Source organism: Larus michahellis, chromosome 10 (genome assembly GCF_964199755.1).
Source record: "Larus michahellis chromosome 10, bLarMic1.1, whole genome shotgun sequence".
NCBI classification, from domain to species: domain Eukaryota; kingdom Metazoa; phylum Chordata; class Aves; order Charadriiformes; family Laridae; genus Larus; species Larus michahellis.
In genome coordinates, this window is record NC_133905.1 from 8,997,028 (window position 1) to 9,017,111 (window position 20,084).

General features: G+C 43.3%; 1 protein-coding gene across 46 annotated transcripts in view; it reads right to left on the bottom strand.

The window, feature by feature from the left end:
• The window catches only part of MAGI1 (membrane associated guanylate kinase, WW and PDZ domain containing 1), a 361,242-nt gene that overhangs the window by 69,956 nt on the left and 271,202 nt on the right, over positions 1-20,084 (bottom strand). For 43 of the 46 annotated variants that reach the window (XM_074603161.1, XM_074603156.1, XM_074603163.1 and 40 more), the window contains 2 exons: positions 6,529-6,735; positions 3,441-3,651 (listed from right to left, as the gene is read on the bottom strand). In XM_074603161.1, coding sequence (XP_074459262.1) covers positions 3,441-3,651; positions 6,529-6,735 — 418 coding nt within the window. The remainder of the gene's footprint in view (positions 1-3,440; positions 3,652-6,528; positions 6,736-20,084) is intronic. The other 3 variants (XM_074603130.1, XM_074603118.1, XM_074603153.1) reach the window with 1 other exon arrangement.

The following is a 20,084-nucleotide window of genomic DNA, read 5'->3' on the forward strand; positions in this document are numbered from 1 at the left end:
CTATTCAACAGACACGAAGGCATACTTTTGCTTCAGAAGAAATGGTGTTACGATTTGATGTCTTGCAAACTAGTCTGACAAATCACAAGAAACTTGGCATTGAAAACACAAAAGTGCAAAGTGAAAATATACAAATCAAGATTCCTGACTGGAAGGATGCATGTGAAAGCTGCAATGTTATAATATTAATTTCCAAACTTTTGTCTTTGGTGGTTTATTTCTTAATTGCAGGAGCTGTCCCGGAGCCATTTGCCTCCTAATATAAAGACAGAAGTTTCCCTTCCTCCCTAAACCATGCAGAAGCCTTTGGTCATGCAAAAGACCTTTGACATTTGTCTAGATTTGACCCAAGCCATTAGTCAAAAACAAAATTTCCAGCGAAAACTTTTTAATTACACAAATAAATATGTTCTGTCAAAGCCTTTGATGGAGGTTGAACAGCTTTACTTTCAACTCTTCCTTTCTGCGAGTCCCCTGACAGTATCGCGATGCCAGTCCCAGCAGTGGGGGCTGCATAGTAAACAGGCTTAAAATACATTTTCTAGAAATTATTTTCTCCCATCTTTTCATTTGCATACGGAGACAAGCTTGTAATGTAATGCCTCTTCTACAACCTGATGTCATCTTAGACATAACATGCAAAGATAGCCCTCCAGTCCCTGAGGTATCATTTATCTAGCTTAGCCTTTAACACTGCTTAACAGTTTTAAGTTTCAATACCATAGTAATGCTATTTACTTCTCCTTCAAGGTCTCAGAGAGGTTTACAAACTTAACCTTTGCCTCACAACAGTCTCATGATGCTGGAAATGCTGTAATGAGGGTTATGATCCCTGAGGAACTAACAACAGACCAGGAAACATATTTTATTGCAAGAAGAGGGGACTGCCCTGCCCCTAGGATCCGACTGTATAAATAAAAAGTCCTTGTTTTACATATCCTACTACCCAGCCCTCCCAAGGCAGGATGAGCAAATGCATTTAATCCTTTTGTAGGCTTCAGAGCAATTAATCGCCAACTAGAAAACTGAATGGCAGAAATTCAGCAAGTAAGGCAAACGAACAGCAATAAAGCAGAGGGGTTCTGCCAACCTATAAATAAGAAAGTCTGTAGTCTAGCTGAGAAAGGGGGTGATGGGAGGAGCGCAATGAAATATTTGCATATTTCTTGCAACTTTGTCTCGCTCACCAAAGGCTCACAAAGCGTTGTTTGCTGAGGCACAGAAAATTTAGCTAAACACCTTTCAGATCATACACTCAGAGGGACAGAATTGTGTTAGATGTGTAACATGCATAGATCTACATGCTGGGTAATGAGGGACTGGGATACCATGGGTAATGAAAATCCCAATTAAAGTACCGGAGAAACATATCTCAAGAGCCAAATTGCTTCAGCTACAAGCCATCGGGATTGGTTACCCGACATGCAGCTCTGGCCCCACTGGACCTGTGCTGGTTCTTTGCAAGTGGCTCAGATGTTCCCATACTGTTCCCTTCAGCACCTTGCCTTGATAACCCAAAGTGCTGTAGATGACGGTACAGACATCTGAGCCAGCTTGGGTCCACACAGCTCATTAGCTTGCTCTCTTAATTTGATACAAATCAGACTAAATTGTTTCTAGGCTCAGGGTGTCCTTAGAATTAATAGAACTGCAGTCATTCAGTGCTGCATCCCCACTAACACGTTCTGGTACAAAATCACCCCCTATGTGTATGCATCCTCAAAATGGTCAATCTGCACTGCGGGGAAGGAAGCAGTTGGTGTGCTACCAGATTTTTGAGTCAGACAGACAGCAGTGTATGCAGGCTACGTTTTCCCACCACATACATGATTCTCCTGCAAAAGGTCTAACAAATTACTTAAGGTGCTACGGTCCTGCACTGCTAAGAGAACACACGCGCGTAGAGAATGCTGCAACAACGGGGATGGTTTTTGGGGAAACTGGTGGCAGCAGCAGAACCTTTTGCTGAAGCACCTGTAAGGAAGGACAGCAGGGGCCCATGTGGGGACGAAAGGGAGCAAGTGGCTGCTTGGGCGGCATTTAGTGCTCATCTGTCCTCCTCCAGGGAGGAAAATGGCAGGCTGGATGGGCTATTATTCAGGCTGTCTTATATACGTTAAAGCCAGAAAGCACGTCAAAGAATGAGGCACCCTGAGGACATAATGAGGGGCAGAATACTGTGTTCAGGATAATGAACACATTTCAGTTTCATCTGATACTCAACTAATGAGAATTTGCATTGTGCCTTCTAGACTGTGGCTTACACCAGGGGGTTGGTGGAGCCTCTTCAGGTAATTGAAAGTGCCCTGGAAAATGGCCTTTTTTGCAGCAGCCGTCTCCCAGCGGGTGAAGAGCTGCTGTGGTGCTCCCCGTCCTCCCAGCTCCTGAGACCTTCTGGCACTCTTCTGTGATGTGCTCCCCGCTGCCATTGCAGCCAAGGGAAAACCTGCTCTGATGAACCTTTCCTTGGCCGTGACCAAATGTTCCTTCTCCTGATGACGGAGCAGGCGGCTCCCCTTGCTTCCCTAATCCACCATAATTCTCCGGAGCACCAGAAGGGGCATTAGCAGAGGAGGTTCTTCTGTACTAACTGGCCACTGGCTTCTGGTACACAGACAGAGGATTTCAGTTTCCAAGACCACATTAAACAGACCATCAAATCCAAAATCAATTCCTCACCCCCCTCCTCTACTTAGGGCTCGAGTTTCAAAAGCTAATTGAATTTTAATGTCTAGCTAACCTCTGTTCAAGAAATCTCTTCCACTAACAGGTCCCACTTTATAAGTTACTCCTATCTCAATAAATCTAGACAAGTATAATTAGAGACTATTATTTATGGCATGAAAAAATCAATATCATCATAAAACTGCTGACAGTACTCAGCTCTTAGGCAAAGACTGCAGAGCACGAGGTACTTCTTTTCCAAACTTACTGTGCCTTCTCTGCACTGAGCTATGCCTTCTGCAAACCTCTGGAGCATGTCAACACGTTTGGGCGATTTGCTCTGACGAGAGGACAACACAGAAAGTCCATTCCCTGGCTCTGCTACCACCTCAGCACACGACTGGAGGAACTCTCTCTGCTGCGTTATGCACAGAGGCAGGCTCCAGAAATGAAGTCTCAGCCCTTTCAATTAGGAGCTTTCATTCCACCCGTGAAAACAACTGGCCCATATTTTATAAGTGTCTGTTGCTTTTGTAACCACCCTCATAAAACAAGCAATTCCCTCTGCCTTTGAACTCAGGAGTAATTTGGATGTTAATCCAATCAGGAAATGCAGAACCCCTTCAGAAACAGTAAGGAACTTACAGCTCTGCAACGTAACTGTATATACTAAATATTTAATACACACACACACACAAAATGCATCCATGGAGGTTTACTAATGCCCAGAGAGAGAGGGAGAGAGATGGAATTAGAACAACAAAAGTGTGCTTTACTCTATAAAATAGACTTCTCCATTCTCGGTGTAGGCCATCTCCCAGTTTTCCGGCAGAGGACCTAGGTTATCCTCAGCAGAAGGAGGTAGGTATTGAGGGAGGTTCTGAGATGGTTCCGTGGTGGGAACGTTGGTGTGGCTATCAATCGCGGACGGTGGGGCTGTCTCTCTTACGATATGCGTATTATGCTCGTCTTGGTCACCAGACTCTGCTGTAGAAAAAACAAGCACAAATAAAATTGAAAATCAGTCGTCTTCTCCTCCCATTTGCTTCTCCAGGTTTATCCTTACGGTTTTCCTCTCCTTGCCTTTTAATTCGCAAGACACAGCAACAGACGAAGCGAGGGCAGAGACTCTGCAGTCTTTTTGCCAGCAGGGATGAGACTGCTTTGCCCACACACACTCTGGCAGCCAGCCCCTCGCCAGCACAAATCAGAAGCTGTGATCAACTACTGTGTTCACGCTAATAGGCCCTGCCGAGGTACCAAAGTCTTCCAGGCTGAGGCCAGGGCTCACTGATGGAGATCAGTTCAACGGGCTTCTGAACAGGCTTACAGGTTCACTCCCGCAGTGCCAAATGTGGGACAGGGATTAGGAGCATAAAATTTCCTATTTGAAGAATGATCAAAAGGGGCGATTTTTACAAGTGCAGAAGGTAGCCAGAAACTCAAGCTAATGGTGAACGTCTTTAGTGCAGTGCATTTTTTTAAATTAAAAATTAAATTGAATGTCAGCACTATACCATGTGTCCACACTAGTGCCCGTTCTCGCTGTCTGAGGTGGTTTATTCCATGGCTCATCACCGTATCCTTCCAGTCAAAGTCACTCAGGAATGCTTCATTACGTATCTGTCCCTTCTCCCTCTAAGGAAACCTTTCTGATGCTTATATCCATGAAGTTGTGAGCTGTATCCATAAAAAAGTGCTGCTCATTCCCTCCACTTCTAATCACAGAAAACGCTCTCCACAAAACAGGTCTGTGCCCCCAACTCCTTCACAGAGAGCTTTTAGCAACAACTACCAAATTCTAAAATTACCTCCATGTCTACCAAAGGGATTTTCTCTGTTTGGTTCTTGAAGGTGTTGAAAATGTATGGCAATACTTCCAAATCACCTGAGACCACCAATCTCCAGCACACGTGGCAGGCAACACACTGAGCAAAGCATAGAGAGACTGGTGTCACACTCTGCCGAGTCCCCAAGCAGCGGGACTGAAAGGGTTTCACAGCCAAGACCTCGCTTCCACTCTCCAAACTGGAGACAGTGGACCTCATCAAGTCACAGGCCACAGCCTTGGGTTTTGGGGGGGTCCGTTAACTGCAGCTCCTGCGCCATTTCTAATCTGTGTTCTGCCATTACAAAAAGACAAGATACTGAAAATAATAAGCTGGGAGAAGAGGGAAGAAAAAAATCTAGACTATACCAGTACCCTCAGCTGTCTGCTTTCTAGCCTTCCTGGCAGTCAGTATTTTTAGGTAGAAGATGACAAGATAAAAGGAGCATGAATGAATCATTGCCAGCTTAAGACTGTGAGTGTAAACATGCCAAAGTCTGGAAGACACAGGTCACCGAGAGGTCTCCTAAGGAAGCAGGAGCATTTTAACATGGCTAACACACTTACATGTGAAATAAGCATAAGGAATCACTTGGTATATGAGAAATAACTCTTTTCTTGATTCTGTGCCCATTTAATGGAGGCAAGGGGCCAGGGTGTGATAACGTTGTGACAAATGAGCTACATCTTTCAGTATTTCATCTTGTGGAGGAAAACAAGGAAGGGAAATGATGCTCGAGTTAGTTCAGGGGCACCAAACTGAGACGAGCAGGAAGGAGGTCAAACAGCATCTCCCACCACCTTCCTCCTGGAATCAGAACCTGCGACAAGGCCTGAGGTTGCTGCCATGTCACAACATGTGAGAAACTACCTGCAGTGCAAAACTTTGTAAAGGAGAGACAGAAACTCCAGCCTGGGAGGGATTAGGCCAGCCAGGAGTGATTTGGGTTGGAAATACGTAACAGGAGGCAGCCAAACAGAGCACAACCCTCAAAGTCAAAGACAGTTTGACCCAGAGAGGTCCAAAACTAAATCTCAGCTTAAATCCTTTCCAAGCTCTACACAGATGTTAGAGCCAGGACTTTGGCAGGTAGGAACTGGCATGACAGCTCCTATGACTCTGATCAGAGTTATGGTGGTAGGAAGCGACCAGAGGACAAATGACCTAGGGCCTGTGGTGGCTCTGAGCACCAACAGCAAGCAGCTGTGAAAGGCTTGAAGATGTGGAGAATGTTGCTAGCTAAGCACCTACCTCAAAGGGAGCTAGGAAGATTAATTCAGTGCTTGAAACCGAGCTGAGGAAGTAATCCTCTAAGCGCTAACAAATACTAGGATTGCAGGCATCGGGAAGAGCTCTTGCTCCTCAGAGCTTCACAAACTTCCAGTGGATTTCTGTGGAAACTCAACTGATCACCAATAGTGTTTTGCTCTGAATCTGCCTGACAGCACTTGACTTCAGATTGCAAAAGTTTCCCTTGATCTTTCAGCCAATGCTCGATGGTAGCCACGGCGGGACTGAGATCTGTGTTCAGCAGAAGACAAGGCCTTCACAAAATAAAGAGCTTGCATCCATACTTCAGACCTCATTCCTGGGGCAAGCAGCCCTCAATTTGTTGGAAAGTACCTTGGAGAAGAGGACCTAGTAATTGTATGCGATGGATATCTCTAGTTGCAAGGAAAGGGAAAGGATAGCAAAGTATTTAGGAAGGAGCAATAACTAATTTCAAATGTAATCCTGGCTGAGCCATTTCATACTGTTTAAAACTGTCAACTATAGCTCAAGTCTTCTTAAACCCTGTGCAACTAACAGATTTAAACTTTTCCCCATTTTTTTCTCATCCAGCTCAACCCCTCAAGGCCTTTTTAGAAGACACAGCTGTGCATGTGAGTGCCTACACCTGGACATCTGCCACAGAGGTGTTGTTGGCCACTTCTGTCCAGGATTGACAGTTTTGGAGGAAACCTATTAAAAACAAAAAACCCCCAAAATCTTCCCCGTGTATCCTAACTCACAGACTGCAATATTTTTGTTTTACCTGTGAAGCTACTGCTCATTTCAGGTACATCATCCTCTTCCTCATTCTCTGTATGCACTATACCAGCATTTTGCATATCATTGTAAGACTTGGTTCGCTTTGGAGTCGACTGCTTGGAGCCAGACTGCAGGTTTTGCAAAGCATCGGTGGAAGTCACTTTCCCACTGAGGGGCTGGCTGGGAGGCTTGGGCGTTCCATAATAGTTACCTAGGCAATAGAAACACATTTGCATCTTTAAAAGGGAACAGTTTATAGCAGCAAGATTTCTATTTTATTTTCTTTTCAGTTCCATTAAAAGCTCTGTCTCTCCCCACAAGTAAGTAAATACATAAACTAACACATGCCATTCCCGTTTTTGGGGGTGCATATTACATCTCTAGAGCAGACACGGAGATATTTCTTGCCTTTTAAGCTATTCCTGTTGAATCTAAAAGGAGAAGCAATGGTTGCATTGTTTTGGTGCACTGAGCGTACAAGGGCTAAAACAAAAGGCAGTCATGGTGAATAGCAAAACTTCATCTCGTTACATCTGAATTTCAATTAGTAGTCTTTTTACATGTGTGCACCCACACAATGCTGTGGCAGATCTGGAGTGAACCCTGCAGAAGATAAAAAATTCATGACTGCTATCACCCGGAGAAGTGATGAAAGGCTCGATGGCCTGCTTTAATACACAGGTTCTTTTAGGGTGGATGTTGCGTTTAAAAAGCAAGAACTATTCTCTCTCTAAAAGAAAACTTTGCCAAAGGAGAGAAAAGGAAAGGTACCACGTGGCACTGCTTTCTTCAGAGAGGAAACTCAGCAGTTGGGTCAACTTGGGTAGAAGTGAACAACCAGACCTTGAAGCAAAACTTGAAGGGACAAAGACGCACCCACAGTTACGCAAACGCACAGCTCTTGGCAGCTGTCACCAGATGTGATGCAAACAGTGCAAAGTGCTTGGGATGCTTCACTGTTATTTTAAGTGACCACGGAAGAAATACAGAATAAGTGCGGGTTCATTGATGCCAGAACCTCTTGAGGTATTTCACTGTTCCTGTTTCACTTCACCTCAAACACCATAATAGTGCTTGACTTGCCCTGAAACGCTCCACAGGAACCTCAGGTCTGGAACCGGTTCCCGCAGCACTGGGCGTTATCGGACTCAGGCCTATTGCAAGGCGTATCTTTTACTTTTTATACAATGATCTGTGATATACAACACTTTTACATAAAACTCCCCAAATTTTACTTTTCAAGAATTATTATTCATTTTCATTTGCCACCTTCATATTCCCAGGGTGAACTTAAAAATTCTCCCTATATTCTCTGGCATGACAAAATGTAACGGATGCTCTCCCATAAAGCTTTGTATAAACACACGTGAGGGTGCATGCATACAGCTTTAACTGCGGCAGCAGCACAAAATTCTTCTTTAAAATATACGTGTACATTTGATTACATTCTTCGTCTATCTCCATAGGATAGGCATAATCTGAAAGCCTTATTTATCAATTTTTCAGTACATAATTATATTATATATTTAATATCCATGCCCAGAAAGTTTACATGCCCCTTTATTGCCCCTGTTACACTAGAGGGGAACCACACGCCACAGGCAGATTATGCAAAGGCACTTTAAAACCTAAAGAAGATTTTTTTGTCATTTATTTTTATACATACGCATGTGTGTTTTTGTTGCAGAAGTCAACAACGTCATTCATACACTGAGATATGACACTGAGTTTAAAGTTAGCCAAGCAGCTCTGCACTGACCTGCCCCACCGCTGCACACAGTAGTTCCAGCCCACCCAACGCTTTTCATACTGCTCAGTCATGACACACTTCACATTCCAAACGACATATCCTTATTTCAGTTTGGAAGCACTAGGTGTTTATCTCAACTCCTGCTTAGCCGACCAAAATGCCTTTCCCAGTAGGTCATCTAAGTCCCTCACAACCCTGAAGCTGTGGGGGTCGTCAGCTTTAGGGTAAGGCCACAGGGATCGTCCATATCGTAAGACTCACAGATCTCAACCTGCCACTCTGGAAGGTCTCCGGACACAACAGGAGCAAGGGAAACAAGGAATTGCCCTGGCTCAGGCTGGCAGAGTCCATTCAGGAAGATCACTTTGGAGACACATTGCGATCTTTCCCGCTCACTGCCTTTCAAGAGGAGAAGAAGTCTTTCTTACAGAGCTGAGGCTGGAGAAGTTGGATGAGCTCCCATCTCCACGCTTTTACAGCTGGAGTACGAGGACAGCAACACGTGCAGGTTTGTCTTAACAAGGTGTGTTGGAGCCTGTATACAACGTCGTGGATTCAGCTCCATAGAAGCAGCAACACTCTGCAACGCTTTCATCTTCTGTTCATCATTTCAGAATCTTAAATGTACATTGATGCATAATTTATAGGGAGAAGGAAATTACTTCTTCTGGAAAGAGCCACTAATGGGGATGGAGGCTCCTCAAGCAGGTTGCAGTCTCTGCTAGAGAAATTATTCTTATGCTCTATATACTGCAGCACTATTTTATACAAAAAGAGGAGGAATGGGGGAGAGAGAGTGCAGAGGGAAAATACAAAGGTAGGTGGGCAGAAAAAGGATAATCTACCCTGCTGCCATCCTATCCTTTTTGGCATTTCTCCCAAAGAATGCTGCTACATTGAGGGATTGGGGGTTTTTTGTTTGTTTTTCCAGACAAAATGTGTTTTCTAAAGATGTTAACTGCTAAGCAGAGAGATCCATGTGTGCGCCATATATGTGAGAACAGCTTTTATTTATAGCACTGCACATCACTATTTTGTGCTAAATTCATTTCAGGTCTATTGAAAACAGTTAAATCTTTTTGCGATGGATGCAACAAAGTGAATGAAGGGGATATATAGATGTTGCTAGTGGGGATTTTAATTTCTCCTGGACAAGAACACAGCACAGATGTTACCAGCCGTCCTCCAATTACAGAGAAATATATGATTATATCTTTAAGTTTTGTTCCTTTTAAGTTCGTCTAGAAACAAGGAGAGCTGGAGCTCCTGACGGTTCACGGAGAGCTGCACCTCAGCAGGAAAACAGGCTTCTCCAAAATATTTCAGATTTGCTTACACTGAAATCATTAGTCACTTTTCAAACCAGCCATGGTTGGTGGCACTACTATTAGCGAATAATTATTTTCTGCCAACACGGTGTGCTGTCTTTAGAGGATCCCTACAAGTATATATGAACACACACAAAGAGAAAATATGAATTTGAAACTGAGCAGGGCTCTGCATGTGTGGGTTTTGTTTTGCAGAATATGGAAAATGCAGCCACTGGGGCTGAACTTTTCTTTTTCCTCCACAGGAGGCAGATTCAGCCTGAGTCAATATTCAGAAAAATCACAGCTCTTCCTTCAGATTCACACAAGGACACACAGGTTTGGGAAACAACCCAGCTCCTGATGAAAAACTGCAAACGAGAGCTCCAACCCAGGTTCCAGGTGACACGGACAATGAGAGAAAATGGCAATACTCTCTTTTCCTCATGTTGCTGGATGCAGTCAGACCTATTTCTCTTCTCTAAGCAGTTCTTTTTGAAGAAGTGGCACGTGGGGCTGGGTGTGGGGGCAGACACACCATTAGGAGGGACTGGCACTTAAAATTATCATTGAAACTCATGTTTAGTCCTAGAAATTAGAAAGAGAAAATATTTACCCTGTGACTCAGAAATCCAAACGTGCACCATAAACAACTGACAGTGAACAGCCCAGCAAGAGTTTTAAAACACTCAGACTCGACATTATTTGTTCAAATTAAATCTGTCAATGTTTATGAAAAAACATACATTTAAAAATATGCTTTAACAGTGTTTTGTGAGCCACTTGTAAGCCTAAAGAAGGGGCTAACTTCATAGCCAGTGTAATTTGTACTGAATATCCAATCAGCTCTAATTATTAACAGCATGTTACATGTGCATACACAAGCATCTGTCATCCCAGAGGATCCCAAAACATTTTCTAAAGTCAGCACAGTAGTTATGGCAGGACTCCCCGGGGTGCTGAGCTCCCCCAGCAGCTCAGGTGAGGCTCTCCAAAACTTCTGAGGGCTGTGTCCCTAAACGTGGTATCTCAAAGCTAGAAAAGAGCAGCCTGTCTCTCAGGCAAAGGAGATTTCTTGATCGAGACAGCAGGAAAAAAATCTCCTTTTCTGTGGAAATGCCAGTTCTGAAGCAGCCAGAATGACAGAACCAGCACTTTCCCATGTCTGATTCCTATGGGAACCGGGCTTCTAAACTTTACCCTCTTCTCAATCACACTTGGATCCTGCCTACAGCAACTGAATTAATAGCTAATAACAATGCATTCACTCAGCAGATGCACATACCCTTAAGTGAACTCCTTGTCATCACCTCCCACTAACCCTTATTTTATTCAGTCCCTTGGTGCTTAAAACTTATTTAACCACAACCAAAGTTTGATGGCAGCTTTTGCAGCCAAAGCCAGGACTTAATCCATGCATTCTGAAACGCCACTCAGGAGAGTGCACAAAAATAACAAGAATAATGAAAAAACCCACAATAACTATTTGGAATGAATTGATTTCTTTTCATCTCCTTATCTCTAAGTGTCGGCAGCTTACACATTTTAGCATCATGCACAGTAATTAGACTTTGGTAACAGCTAATCACAACAATAAGATAAGTTCTCATCATCATAACACTTCTTCCTCTGCCAATTCAAGCAGTGATCCTAATCGATGAAAGCAATCCACAGCAGCTTCTACCCTGTCCTGCAGCTTATGAATTAAAGCAACGCTGTCAGCCAAGGGAACTTTCTTTTTAAGTTTTAGAAACCTAGTGGTAATGGAAACTTTGTCTGATATTTCAAAATAACAAAACATTCCTACTAAGTATTGCCCTGATTGGCAGTAAATTCACAGAGAACCTCAGGTTGTTTATGTGACCTGGAATTTGAAATGTAGTTCACAAAAATACACCAATTAGCTAGCCTTGTGTAAACAACTATGAATCTAATCCATAAAAACTTTTGTCAATGACCATTCAATTCAACTACAGTTGAAAGGACCCCATCCATCCAAAACGCTGTCTCTGGAATGGGTAGAAATGCAGAAGAACAGAGACTCTAAAAGAGTCTAAAGTGGAATGGGTATCAAAGTAGGCATTTCACCTTGCAGAGAGGGAAGATGTGACCACAGAGGCTGTTGGGGTGGGGACAGGGTGGCAGAGTGACAGAAGGCGGGGGAGCTGTGTGCAAGGTCAAAGCATGAGCTTGGGCATTAATCCTAATGGTACAACATCAATTGAAAAACGTGGTCCCAAACTGTATATTTCAGTTACCTTAATCTGTAGGTGTTGGCTTTGCTGTAGCTATTCTCTTGTTCTGGGGAGGGGAATTTGTCTTTCTTTTCCGGTGTCAAGAGATTTAGGCCTGGGACTGGGAGTGCATTTGTCTCTCAGGAAAGGACAGAGCAGAGTTCTTGCAGTTCTGAATTTACTGGCGCCTACTGTGAGGCGTAATTTTGCAATTACAAAAAAACCCCAAGGAACTCAAAAGCCTCTGTGTAGCACAGAGGACCCCGCGTCCATGAGAACTGCATCTGATCTTCAAAGCTACCACTCTGTGTTAACAAGGACTCCATTAACAGCTCATGTTTTAAAAAAGCAGTTCATAGTGTTGATGCAAATGGGTGTTTTGGGAAAGAGACTTGGAGATAAGCAGCAAAATTAAGCAGGGCCTTGACATGAAGACTTTAAATGTAATTATTAATGTAATTGTTTTCTTTTCTGAGATGCAGCTCTTCTTCTCTGCACTGTACAAGAACCAAAACAATTGACCCTTAATTTTAGCAGAAGAGCTTCTGCTCGTCTAATCCAGCAAGAGTGCTTGTGTCTGATTAGCACAGGATGAATTGGTTCCTGGGAGCCGAGCTCCTGCTACGGTGTTTTGTCTGTTCTCTTCCCAGATCACATTCTGCTACAGATTTCTACATTTAGATGACAGGTCTGGCTGCTGTCTGTGGGATTCACCTAGCTGCAACTGCACATTGATTAGCAATTGCCTTGAGGAAATTCAGAGTATCCAGGCAACCGGCAGGCGGACGCAGACACAGCATCTGGATCGGAAGCAAAACATAGGCATGGAAAGAGATCTCAGAGACATTAACCTACAATATATGCAAATCCAATTTACTTTAAATAGTAGATTCTCTGTCAATTTTTGCAGATGTTAATGGTGAGGTTAATTGAAAGATCAGTCTGGGTTTCTTGCTAAATTAGTCAAAATGTTACAATTTGCACATTTCAATTTATGTCTGAAATTTAACATATACTCCAATTAGTGTCCTTACAGGCAATGACAGCATAGCAGAAAGTCACCTATGATCAGATAATTTATTCTGATTTTTCCCACATTGAGATATCGCTAGGTATTGCCACATGCTATTGTTAACACTCCTGTACAGCTGTGTCCAAGCACATTTTATACATGGAAAATTTCTAACAAGCCAAAACAAACCAAAGATACTTAAAGTAACACATAAGCAGTAAGATTTCAGTAGTATAGGGTGTGAGCTGGCTATGGAAGCTCAATGTGTTTCCTAAACTCAGTTATATTAGAGCAACTGTTACATCCACGTGCAAATAGATTTAAAAAAGAATAAAATCATAGGCAACATAAATAAGCACGTGCTTGTGCATGGTATCTACAGAGAGCACAGGAGAAGCAGCTGGAACACACCCTACCTAGCATAAGGCTGTAGGAATCAAGAACATGCGATGTTAAGCCATAGCAATATGCAATTCTTCTTGCAAATACTGAAATATTTATATATCTACTCCCAGCACGAGGATTCATCCCATTAATACCTTGCCCCTCCGGAAGGCGCTGGCGTGTGTGTCGCAGCTCGCAGCGCAGGGCGAGCTCTGCAGCGGCAGGGAAATGCCAACGTTTGCGGAGGCTGGGATGCCTCCTGGGGCAGAAGGGCTGCCCAGCTGCGAAGGAGCTGGGTATCACCAGCGATGATACCAATGTGTAGCCAATCCTAGAGACAGTCCCGAGAACATCCAGTACCAAGAAACGATGCTGAAATGTGCCAGGCTGCCATCTATCAACGGACTACTACGAACAGCCTTCAACACATCGGATTGCGGTTAGAAAGTAAATAAATCCTTAAAATAACCTGAAATCTAACTTAGGAAAAACCCAGCCAACTTGCCATTTTTTGGTCCGAGGTGTTTGGGAACAACCTCTTCCCTCAAGGTTTGTGTTTTAGGATGCATCAAGAAACAGCGAAAAGCAGGACTGCTAATGAACAATTTCAGACAGAGCTGACACTGGAAAACTTCTTATTGGAAGTGCACCAAGAGAAGCCAATCAGGAATCCCAAAGGAAATTCAAAGCCACTCTGAAACCCTATCAGATGTTTGAATATTGGCTTTTAGAGAAAGATTTACTCCACTACCACTTTAGCTGTTTGTAGAATGAAGCATTATCATCAGATGACACTTCAGTATAGCAGCACTCACACTTAACACTCATAGTCATGCACCTACACAAGAACAACTTCTTTTTTTTGTGTTACTAGTGGTTTAAAAAATAATAACAATGAAAAAAGCAAAGTACAACAGCAAAAGATAGAAGAGAAATCTTTCTGCAATGCACAGATGTTAATAAGTGGCTATTCGACAAGGATACATTGTAACGGTGGTAAAGGAGCCATTATGATTTATTGAGTCAATCTGTAGTATGGAGACATTAATAAGCGGATCTTATCTTATTAAGCGGAACATGTTGTTCCGCTGCATGGGCATCCCCCAGCATCTGCCACCCTTACTCGCCCAACCTTCCTGACATGTTTTGCATGCCACAGACACAGCTCTCACTTCAAGGTTATACCAAGTTGGCGAGACCCACAGGCTGCGAAGACACCAGAAAGAAAGAAGAAAAATCCAGCCATTTTGCTAAAGCAGCTGAAGGAGTGGGGCTGCTGCACAGAAACCCAAGGAGAGCCAGCACATCAGATAAATTAGGCTAAAGGCATCTTGATTTGAAGCATGTTGCTGAATACACCTCTCTACTTCAGCTGAAATTCTAACTGCACTATTAAGGTAATTTATTACACTCATTAAGTACCACAATCAGAGACCCTGTCTACAGTAGCTAGTTTTATACACTTTAAAAATGTTAGCAAGTCACCCCATTACATCTTAGTCATGAGACTAATGCAGATTACTTATTACTTCTCTTGGCAATCACATAACACTTGTCCTGAGAATGAAAGATGATGCCTTGACAATAATACGCTATAATGTAATAACCCTTCACATGTTATAAAGTGCAGCACTTTTTCTTTTGAGGATCACTAAGTGCCGGGCAGGCATTCATTAATACAGCCGCGCCGGGCCCCGGCGACACAGCCATCCCCATGCAAAATTCAGCCACCATGTTAATGTGCACACGCGTGCTGGAGTGCATGGCGGATAACTTCTTAAACCAGGTAATAGACAGCCCCACTAGAGGGGATGCAACACTGGACCACCAGTATCATTGGACTGGTCACCAACGCAAGTGAGCTAATTGATGATGTCAACGTTGGAGGCAGCCTGGGCTGCAGTGATCACGCACTGGTGGAGTTTGCAATCCTGAGGGATACGGGTCAGGCAAAGAGTAAAATCAGGACATTGAATTTTAGGAAAGCAAACTTCCAGCTCTTCAAGGAATTAGTCAATAGGACCCCCTGGGAAACTGCCCTCAGGGGCAAAGGAGCAGAACGGAGCTGGCAGATCTTTAAGGACCCGTTCCATGGACCACAAGAGCTCTCGATCCCTACGTGTAAGAAATCAGGAAAGGAGGAAAAGAGACTAGCATGGCTCAGTCGAGACCTGCTGGTCAAACTAAAGGGCAAGAAAGAGATGCACAGGCAGTGGAAGCAGGCACAGGTATCCTGGAAAGATACAGGAACACTGCCCAGTTGTGTAGAGATGGCGTCAGGAAGGCCAAGGCACAGCTGGAGCTGAACTTGGCAACGGACACAATGAATAGTAAGAAGGGCTTCTACAGGTACATCAGCCAGAAAAGGAAGGTCAAAGAAAGCATGCCCTCCCTGATGAGCAAGACTGACAAACTGCTAATAACAGATGAGGAGAAAGCCGAGGTACTCAACAACTTCTTTGCCTCAGTCTTCACTGGCAACCTCTCCTCCCACAGTTCTCGAGTGGAAGAAGCACAAGGCAGGGACTGGGAGAGAAAAGTCCGTCCCACTGTAAGAGAAGATGAGGTTCGTGACAGAACCTCATGTTCCTCATGACAGAGGAACAAACAGAAATCTATGGGACCTGATGAGATGCATCGCAGAGTCCTGAGGAACTGGCTGATGCAGTTGCCAAGCCACCCTCCATGATATTTGAAAAGTTACGGCAGTCAGGTGAAGTCTTCAGCCAACTGTACTTTGCATTGGGGGTATCACACCTGGCCTGAATATCTTTGCATTCTGCATACTCAATCTTTTGTTCCTGCTTGAATTTTCACCAGCTTTGCCCCTGTGCTCTGGGCACCTGGAGTCCCACTGAGATACCGGCCAGAAGGTTGAGGGAAGCAATTCTGCCCCTCTGCTCTGCTCTGGTGAGACCCTACCTGGAGTCCTGCGTCCAGCTCTGGAGTCCCCAACATAAGAAGGGCAAAGACCTGTTGGAACAGGTCCAGAGGAGGGCCATGAACATGATCAGAGGGCTGGAGCACCTCTCCTATGAGGACAGGCTGAGAGAGTTGGGGTTGTTCAGCCTGGAGAAGAGAAGGCTCCAGGGAGAGCTTCTTGGGGCCTTTCAATTCTTAAAGGGGACCTACAAGAAAGATGGGGACAAACTGTTTAGCAGGGCCTGCTGTGATAGGACAAGGAGTAATGGCTTTAAATTAAAAGAGGGAAGATTTAGACTAGTTATAAAGAAGAAAGTTTTTAACTGAGGGTGGTGAAACACTGGTCCAGGTTGCCCAGAGAGGTGGGAGATGCCTCACCCCTGGAAACATTCAAGGTCAGGTTGGACGGGGCTCTGAGCAACCTGATCTAGTTGAAGATGTTTCTGCTCATGGCAGGGGAGGTTGGACTAGATGGCCTCTAAAGGTCCCTTCCAACCCAAACTATTCTATGATTCCATGATTCTAATGTCCCCGTGCGTCTCTGCACAGTGCCCATCTCCACTGCTGCATTCAGCACAGCCCTCTGAAATACCATTGCTTCCAATCTCTCCCTCCTACTTGCAATAGGAGATAACTGCAGGCACAAGATATCTGCTGAAATATTAATAAATAGAGAAGTAAGTGTTGTTTTAATATTCTCCAGGCCAATAACCTGAAGTATAAAGCAGTTACCTGGTTTGATTTCTATGATTTGCCCAGGGCCATTTAGCAGCTGGAGAAGAAATGAGAATAAAATCTAGAAGTTGTGGTTCTGCTCAAAACAGCCCTCCCTTGGGGTCCCTGTGAGAGCCCACAATTCAAATGCAGAAGTAATTGCTAAATAATTAGTAACCTACACAATTACTTCCATGCATCCATCAGTATTTTATGCCCTGAAGGATCAGTCAATAAATGCCTGAGATTATAATTATGATGGTTTCCTATCCACCAGAAGGACTAGCTAATGCGCAGACTAAAAAGATTTTTCCTTCCTAATGAGTATTGTCAATGGGAATTACTAACTGGCTTGAGCGTGTCGCGTGCAGCTTTACCAGCATGCACGTGTTGCGAAACCCACCAGTACTGGTGAAAACATCACAGCTTTGGGCAGGTCTTCAAGGACTTCAGCTCCGGATCCTGAATTCACGTGGCCAACATGTAGCTTTCATTAGGGGGAAAAAGAAGTTTCTAGGCTTTGTGGTTAAAAAGTAGCATGTTAAAACGGGAACCGAAAACCTCAGGAATTAAGGCTTTCAAACATCCCCTCCCACCTGATCACAATTTTTGGAGCATTTTGGGTGCCGAACACACCAGGGAGGTGACAGGTGACCAGAAAAGCAGCTGCCATGCCTGCTCTGCAGTCACTGGGATGTGAATCACAAACTGCCCGGAGGAACCTATTTGCAGCACACCAGAAGAAATAACAATGACATTATGCAGCCCAGTAGGTAGGCAACACCTTTTTTGTCCTATTCAGCTTGAGGTTTCTCTCTTTGCAATTAGAGCACTTTCAAAACCTGATACACTCTCCTGCTCTTTTATGGTTTCCAACTGTTCTCTTCTGCTTGTTCTTTATTGTTTCCAAATCAATAGTATCCTTATCAGCAAAGTCCTCTGTATTATCCTTCTTCTGATGGCTCCCCGTTTTCTAATCTTTCTCCCCAGAAGTTCTCTTCAGTAACTGTTACCAAACAAATCCTTGTGTTACGTCTTCTCCCACAAGGTTTTTTCCCAACGATTGTGCCACTATCTGCGTGGCTTTATGCCTTCAAAAGGCAAACAAATGTCACCCAGTAATGCCAAAACTTTATCTTGATTGATCGGGTCAGACTTTCTCTCTAGCTGCTGAAATACAGCACAGAAACAAAGCGCACACATCCATCCCCCCCATCACCACATGCAGACTCTTAGAAATTTAGGGCCAGAAGGGACCTTGGGATCACCCTGACCCCAAACCACCATCCTGCTTGAGCCACATGAGCTTGTGGCTGCCAGGCCCATGAAAACTTCCCCATTCATCATCACTACTCTCCATTTCATAGCATTCCCCTTCCTTCATCTCTAAATCACCGAATTACATTGTAACCAAAAGCAACCCTATCTTTGCAATTGTTTGATTCCGACCCAGTAAAATAGGTAGCATTATTAGTAATAAAAGCCATGCATTAAAGGTATTGTTTTATTGTTCTCCAGAGAGAAATAGAAGATTATTCCCTTTTGTTGGGAATTCCATCACTCTGTTTTGGATTAAGCCATCACTGGCAGGGTCAAAAATACAATCAACTTCATTATGGCGGTACATTTAAAAAAGAAAAAAAAGAGGCAGCAAAATGTAGCACAAAAAAATGATAATTAAAGTAATCTAAAACTATAAAGCTGAGCAGTAACAAAGACTTGGACATTAGAAGTCTAACTAACTGTGATCTATTTTTTTTTGGCAGTTTTTTTTTTTTTTTTTTTACAAAATTGCTGGTGATTGCAGCATTGGGTCTGAATCACACCATCTTTCAAGATCTAATCAAGATCAACACTGTCTTGATCAATACAGTTGTAAAATAAGATTTCCCAAAAAAGTACAATAAAGCCATTAAAGAAATCTCGGAAGGCAGCAAAATCATTTCTTGATGCTGTAAGTGAAAAATGAACTTTATTTATTTCACATTACAATCAAATAGTAATGTGTCTTGAAGCATATGTGCACACATGCATCATCATTATTTGCTTTATTCTTATTGATTTTTCCTTCCATGGGCCAGCTCTCCAGAACCACTATACACCAGCATCACTGATGTCAACGTGGAAAGAGGCTTCTCAGCACTTCTGACAAATTATTCCTTTAAAGTTCAGACCCTTCTATCGCTCACAGAAATGAAATACGCATTAGATTTATGAGAAACCAACCTCATCTTCAGCAACTCAAAAGAGCAACCCACGAAATCTAAACAGTTTAGCTGCTGCTGCTGCATATAATCACATCAGCAATGAAACGACCAGGTTATAACTGTCCCAGATGTGTACAGCATTTCCTGAAAACTAATTCCCAGCAAGTCCCAGGAGCCAGCTTACAGACAGTTACCCATTTTGTCTTTCCAAGTGGAAAGGTCACCAGAACAAATACGATCAGGAAGTAATGGTGAGGCAGTTCAGCTGATCTATTTCGAGCACCATGACAAAGAAAACTAATTTAGTGTTATAATTAGAAACATGGAGAGGAAAAGGCTCATTTTGGAGAAGTGCTGCTGCTGGAACGTTAGGATTGGTGCTGATGGAGCTAATCAGCTCAGAGAGGTGGAAGAGTGAAACCAAATTATACAATTTAGCATCTTCATGCAAACCGGATTTGACACTGCAATTGTCTACAGTTGGGAATAAGTGCAAGGTTTAAAGGTGACCTTAACCAGAGAGTTTTTAAAGAAGTAGACTAAACAAATAGTGTTTCAGGACTTTTTTTTTAGACCTTGAAAACCAAAATCACGTGTCACAATCTCTTTTGTTCATATTCGATGACTACTTTTCAAAGACTATCAGCTATTTGTGTGTAGTTCACATTTTTAAACGTATTTCATGTTTCTTATTAACGGCTGCAAGAATAAGGCTTTTTCAACTTCTCATAATTATGACAAGACCCATTTAACTTCTTGCAAATGGAAATATGATATGAATGAGCTGAAGTGCAATAGAAGGACTTTCAAACCTGTAATGTATTTCTTTTCATTGCCTTCTCAAGAGGTATGTTTGAATGTGCTCAGGGGCCAAGACCCCACCCCAAAAGGAGTTTTCAATTTAAAAGAGATAGAGATTGCAGGTTTAGTTACACAAATCCTACTGTGTACCTAAATATGACCAATTTGCCTTGCATTTTCTCGAAGTCAAAGCTATCTTTTTCCTGCTCTCACCCTAGTGACATTGCAG